The 6,726-nt window shown below is 40.2% G+C and overlaps 2 protein-coding genes across 2 annotated transcripts in view; both read left to right on the top strand.

Annotated features, from left to right (window-relative positions):
- Positions 1-645: 645 nt before the first annotated feature.
- Positions 646-5,850, top strand: LOC308363559 (uncharacterized protein). The gene is made up of 7 exons (XM_080836363.1): positions 646-818; positions 941-1,036; positions 1,252-1,425; positions 2,070-2,231; positions 3,019-3,307; positions 5,291-5,365; positions 5,745-5,850. The coding sequence occupies exons 2-7, from the start codon at positions 1,028-1,030 to the stop codon at positions 5,795-5,797; spliced, it is 762 nt and encodes a 253-aa protein (XP_080692489.1). The 5' UTR covers positions 646-818; positions 941-1,027; the 3' UTR covers positions 5,798-5,850.
- A 207-nt stretch (positions 5,851-6,057) lies between these two features.
- LOC308368572 (uncharacterized protein) overlaps positions 6,058-6,726 on the top strand; it is a gene marked incomplete at its 5' end in the record, with an annotated part of 4,338 nt that continues 3,669 nt past the window's right edge. The window contains one exon of the mRNA XM_080842771.1: positions 6,058-6,079. Within this exon, the coding sequence (XP_080698897.1) occupies positions 6,058-6,079 (22 nt within the window). The remainder of the gene's footprint in view (positions 6,080-6,726) is intronic.

The raw sequence follows: 6,726 nt of genomic DNA, 5'->3' as shown, positions 1-6,726 counted from the left end.
CTAGTTCTTAATATGAAATGGCCAATCAGATTTGTGAATTAAACTTTCCCTTTTTAAAATATATATGGATATGCAATACATATTGTTAACACGCACACAAAAACATAAATATGCACGTGTAATACTTCCTCTCGACCGTGGAGGCTGGTAACAATGCCAATCTGAATACAAATGTGGATAGACTAATCCTAATATAAATTTGAATTGAATGTACAACAGTACAAGATTGCTTCAATATGACACACTGAATAGCTGTCCCTGGGCTGAAACGGGACACTTTTCTTGAATCGCCTACCTTTCAAATTTCACTCATGTAGATTACTAATAACTTTTTTTCAGATAAACGACACTAATGGGTTCTTAGCATTAAAAACAAGTAATTTCAAGCCTTTTTTCAGTTTGGTTTGTATTGCACCTTTGGAAGAACATGCAGTTTATTAAATTAGCATTTTTACCCCATTGATTGTCCTCGTACCACTTAAAACAAATACATATGTTTCGACTTTTATTTTTGGAATAAAAATACGAATGGCGGCCATATAGATTTTTTTGTTATTGTCGCTGGCTACACGCTACTATCTCAAAGGTTTGGTGGGTGACAGCAGCTTGATATTAGATTGTTGGCGCTCCCCCGAATGAGAAAAAACAGTCGCAGGACCTCGTAGCGGCCGAGGTTGTGAGCCAGGGGGTGTTTGCCCTTTTGAATTTCAAACGAAATGAACGTAAACACGAACTAAAACAACACCAGCTGTATGTGAAAGATATGCTAACTAACTAGCTAGTAGGCTACTTTGCTAACCACCGTCCACTGTAAAAAGGTAAATTAGGGAGCATCGACTCATTTCACATTTGTAAATCCGATTACATACTCATAAAGGTAACTTTTGTAGTCGTCGTGTGTTGAGCGATTTGTCAGTGATTGTGTTTTTCTTCATTGTAGTAACGTCGGAATAAAAGGAGGCAGAAACAACCATAGCATCTTTACTACCTCCAGCTACAACAGCAACAACAACGTTGCATAGCCATCATGACTCCCGTAAGCAAACATTTGTAACGTTATTTGGGTTTTGGTTAATCTGCAGGTTAGTTTAAAAGTTTAGCTTTAGTTTAAACGTTTTGTTTTCTGCAGATAGATGACAACTGTACTCCGACGTGTTTCTTACTTTGGCTTGCAATAATAACAACATCATAAGAACAACCTGCGATTTGAACCTCTGCTTTGATGCATTTACTTTTTTTCTTTGTTCTCAGTGTGAGGTAGACTATGCCCTGCAAACGCTGATGTCGAAAATAAAGGAGAGGGAGTTGGAGTCGCAACGGGCGATGAACGAACACGTTTTGACAAACAGACTCTTGAAACGTCAGCTTCAGGAACTTCAGAACCGACTGGAGTCAAAGGAGAGCCAGTTAGTGGATGCCAACGAGGTAACCTACGCCGTTTAGAACTAAATGCACCGTGATTTTGTGTTTGCATCCTGTATAAGATGTTACGTGTGAATATGAAAAGGATACACTTTTAAGCACATTCTATTTTTTTTGTCAATGGCAAACAAGCAGTAGTAATTGTTAGTGGTAAAGCATTTACGCAACACTTTGTTAGAAGACAATTCCTTGTATAAATAGTGGAAGTCTTGTCTTTCTTGTTATTTCTTAATGATGGGCTTTGTAAATAAAAACATGGGGCTTTCCCACACATGTTTGAATAACAACAAAATCGTATCGTATTTGTAAATAAGCCTTGGTTTACCAACTTGAACAACGTTGTTCTGGGTGCTTTTTGCAAGAGAATGACTGCAAGACTAGCAACTGTGACTACGGATGTAGACCTGTGTACAAGGCTCTGTCACCTCAAACTGTTTTAAACTTGCCTTTCTGCTACGCCGCCAATCGTCGTACGACATTTTCATTCTGTCATGGGAAATTCAGAAAGCAAGCAAGAGAGACAGAGAGTGTAGTATGTGTGAACCAGATACAGTAGATTCATGTGTATGCCCTTTACTGTATGTATTTATCAATGCATAGATTGAGACTGTGACTGTGTTGTTGACATGTTGAGTTGTCCTTTGCAGACTATCCGGGCTCTTCGGAGTGTGACTCAGATCGTCGCTGGTCTGCAGGACGAGATCAGGGCCCTGCGCACACAGCTGCTGACGCCCCAAGTTCACAACCATCGATCAATCACCACACAGATCCGGAACCCAGCAGCCATCTCCGGTCCAATCAGAATTCAGGTAAATCATTGTTGTTGTGGTTGTACATTTCATTCTTTCTTTCTTTTTACATTTCTGCCTGGTGCGATCACATAAATTATCAGGCATGCAAACTTGTCGCTTTTCGGCGAAATTCGCCGTTTCCCCACCGAAATATGCCATATACGTGAATCGTGTAGATCCGAGGAGTTTTTTTTTGTTGGGGGGGGGGGGGGGGGGGGGGGGGGGCAATTCAGAGGAAGATGAAGAACAGCTGCATTACTTTCTCGTGAAGAAGCGGCAATTTTTCCTGTCACGCAACCTTCTCACCTTTTTCACCCCTGACCAGTTTGCATGCCTGATTATGGACTTAAGAAAACAGTGTCTAGAATTGTGTTAATGGCCAAAATAGTTGGTAAACCCAGAGAGTCCATGGCTCACCTTTTTACAGGAAAGACAAGGAAGAAGGTGAGGAGTATCTGGGCAAAGAGCCCTAATACTCTCTTCAGCCAGTTCCTTCATTTGACCTCTGGGTGGCGCTATAGAGTCCCTCCAGCCCCTAAAAATGTATTTAAGACATCTGTCATCCCAACTGCCATCAATATTGTTAATAAGTTGACTGTTGAGACTCAAGCCACAGGGATAGACCGTATCGATTTACAGTACTAAAACAAAACATATTGGTTATTTTGGCATTCCTGTGTCTGATGAGCTGGAGACAAATGTTCACGCTGGTGGAATATGAAGATATATTCTGTTCTATTTTTTCTTTCCTTCTTGCCTTTCTTTATTTTCTTTTCTTTCTTACCCTTTTCTTTTCTCTTTATAGGCGCCTGATGACCTGTCCCGTCGCACTCTCCCTCACCCCACCGAAGCTGGCCCCACATGTTCAGACTACATTTCCCAGAATTCCACCCAAGAGTGCACCCTTCTGAAAATCATCTCGGAATGCGGAAGGACAACAGAAGTTGCAGTTCCACGTGTAAAAGAGGAGGAGCAGGAAGTTGAAATGGAAGGAGGGGATGAGGACGGAGAGAGTGAGGAACAGGTCGCCGAGGAAATGGTGAAGTTAGAGAACGATAGCGAGTGGGACGGGTGTTTTGAATATAACCATGCAGGTAAGTGGCCCACTTCTCTGAGGGCAAATCTAAGGGAAGCTCCCTATAAATCAATGGTGTATAGGGATGCACGATATTGAATTTTAGCCGATATCCGATATGCCGATATTTACAAGCTCATTTTGGCCGATAGCCGATGCCGATACCGATATATACACCTCAGCTTTTTAATTATTGAATTTTTAGAAATAGACATTCACTCATGAAACTGAAATGGTTTAAAATATGGCAGATTTATTTATATTTTCACGTCACAATTTTCATACTTGAACAGTACCTCCTTGAACTTGAACAACTACACTCTGGAAATGCAGCTTGGCTTTCTTGGCAAGCTAACGTTGGTTAACTGACTTACAGTTTAATAACGTCCCTTCTAGGATTTCTATTCTAAACTATGTAACGTTATTGCCAAGTTAGCTGTATAAATTCCATATATGGAAAAGTAAGCCATGTACAGATAGTGTGGGCTCGTGACATAACGTTTCACATCGCGTCAAATGAGGCATCAACTTCTCTGGTGTCACGTAGCATGCTTGGCTAACTTTGCAAGCTAACGTGGGTTAACTGACTTACAGTTCAATAACGTCCCTTCTAGGATTTCTAGACTAATCTATGTAACGTTATTGCCAAGTTAGATGTATAAATTCCATAAATGCAAAAGTGAGCCATGCACAGATAGCGTGGGCTTGTGACATTACGTTTCACATCCCGTGAAATGAGGTATCATCAACTTCTCTGGTGTCACGTAGCATGCAAGCTAACAAGCTAGTGTTGTTTAGCTAACTCCGTAACTTATTAACGTCTATTAAGGCGACAGGTAACGTTGTAAAGCATGGCACGTGGGTGGTCTGCATCTATGCATTCAACCTACGTTATGGCCAAGCTGCATCTCCTCCTCCTTCTCCTGAAAAGTTTTCTGACAAATAGGCAATTTGTCATCATGCTCTGATACTGTGAAGTAGGCTACTGCCACACAGCCGACGCTCATAAACATTTGCTTTGCGTGCGCATAATTTACACGTCACCTTATCGGCCAGGTATATCGGCAGAAATGTTTCATATCTGCAGATACCGATAATTAAGTTTTGAAGCCGATATCAGCCGATACCGATGTCTTGCCGATATTATCGTGCATCCCTAATGGTGTATAATACATTTGGCCTGTCTAAAGCTTTTTAGTGCTTTCTTTGATTTTAGTAGGATTTTGTCTTGACTTTATCCTGCTTACATTTTTTCCCCCGTTTATTATTCTTTTTACCGTTCGTGTCAATGCTGTTTAATTCTGCGTTTTACGTTGTTGTTTTTGTCTCCTGTTTACTGTCGCCTTTTTGTGCATATTTCCTTTTCTATTTCTATTATTTTCTATTTCCTTTTCTGGCAACGGGTTATTGTCACGTTACTGTCCTTAATCTGATTCTTGATGATCCATAGGGCTGTGTTTCCTGAAAGCATCATTGTGCAATCACCACTGTTGAATGATGGAGAGACTATTATTTTGAACTCTCTCTCTCTCTCTCTCTCTCTCTCTCTCTCTCTTATTAACCATGGTTGCTGCACAAAGATCATTTCAGTAAACACACCTTAGATTGAAAGCACTATAAGTACCTAAACCAAACTGTTATGACATTGACTTCAAATGTCATTAAAGTTGCAAATGAGATAAATCGGTAATATTCAGCACTTGTTTAGTGCAATGACTGTGTGATTAAAACATGAACAAAACAATCAGAAGATGCACTGTTGCACCGTCACTGCGCTAAATGTCTCTATTGAAGTCGTTAATTGCGACTACTGCCTCCCTATCACCCCAAGTCTTCCCAAACTGAGGAAGATTAGTGGCGTCTAGTTAAACGGTTACATCTAGGGAGTCGTCTTAAGTTGGAAACTCAGATAGAAGAGATCTATCTTATTGGATCTCCTTTCAGTGGAAAGTTTTGTCCACTTGGAGTAGCGTACTTGTCTTCTGTTTACTTGCTTGTGTAGAGCAAGGCAGTGGAGAACCACCAGACAAGGAGTCTTCATATACCTTCAGCAATCATGACATGGCTGCCATTGAAGGTAAGTGGCGTTTAGCTGCTCGGATCGCTGTTTTAACAAAGAAAAAACAAGCTAAATCTGCTTACTAGCTAGCTGTTGATAATTTGTAGGTTACACCATTGGCTTGTAAAAGATTTGAAAATTCGCTTACTAGCTTTCTTCTCAGGTAGACTAACTGGCAGAATGGTTAATATACGTGATGGCATGCATATCATTTTCTTGTGATGCATACTGTTCACAATACTTTACAATAGCCTGCAAATTAATTGAATATTGTGGTGTAAAATCATAATCTTCAGTTAGGCATGGAAAAAATTGTGCATGTGCTATGCATTAACATCTAAACACACTCATATATTTGACTTAAAACCTATATATTTGTTTTTATTTCTGTTTACAGCGGCAACAATCGCGTCTTCTTCGCGTTCTCCCGATTCGGCTGCAGTCTTTTGAATGCGTCTAACTCTCGGAAAAGGCAGGTGCTGGACGCCCCTCTAGATAGCCAGTCAGCAAGTGTGGTGAGCTTTGCCATGAGTGTTTATTGAGTATATAAATGAAATGCAAAGAATCAGAAAATATATAAAAGGTGTACTAAAAGGAAGGACATCCTGTTAAAAGGACATCAAAAGACAACACAGAAATGCGACTCTAAAATAACTGTTTTCAAAAGTGGTCCACTATATAACGACAGTGTCCTTGTTTAAAGTAGCACTATGGATTTTCTGGAGCCACCAGGTAGGGGTCTGCTGTCGGCTGGACTATTCGGTAACTTATTTGCTTTGTCTTGTGTTGCACTTGCTTGATGTTTGACTGGAAAGTTGTTGGCAAGCTAGCCAACATAGCTAATATAAGTACATTACCAAGAAGCCGACGCAAGAGCACTTAATACTAGCATCAATGTCCAAGCGTGTTATAACAAGCTTGCTAACATCGCTAACAAGATCTCTTGTTAGTGGCTACATTTAGCAAAATCGGTTGAAATTTGATAACTATGTTTGTGACAACAACTTTCCTACCACAGTCAAACATCAAGCAAGTGCAACACAAGACAAAGCAAGACAGCAAATAAGTAACTGAATAGTCCAGCATAGAGTTCATCCTAGCTGGCTGCTCCAGAAACTTTAAGTGTACTTAAGTAGGTAATGATGCCTCTCGTTATTAAATAATATTAGTCTAGTACACTTTGCTATTACACCTACTACTATAACGAGCAAATTCTACTTATCAACGAGGTATTACACACCTAGTACTTTAGGGCACTGACATGAAGTAGGGTCAAAACATCTGCCAGTGCTAGGTTGTTGAATTAGAGAACCTTGTGTCTTGGTTTGAAATCTAATTTCTGTTTTTGCTGTATGAATGTTCGTCTTTGTTGAATTGTT

Source organism: Sprattus sprattus, assembly GCF_963457725.1.
Source record: "Sprattus sprattus genome assembly, chromosome: 1".
Taxonomy (NCBI): Eukaryota; Metazoa; Chordata; class Actinopteri; order Clupeiformes; family Clupeidae; genus Sprattus; species Sprattus sprattus.
The sequence above is the reverse complement of the archived record's forward strand: the minus strand, read 5'-3'. Positions and strand labels throughout refer to the sequence as shown.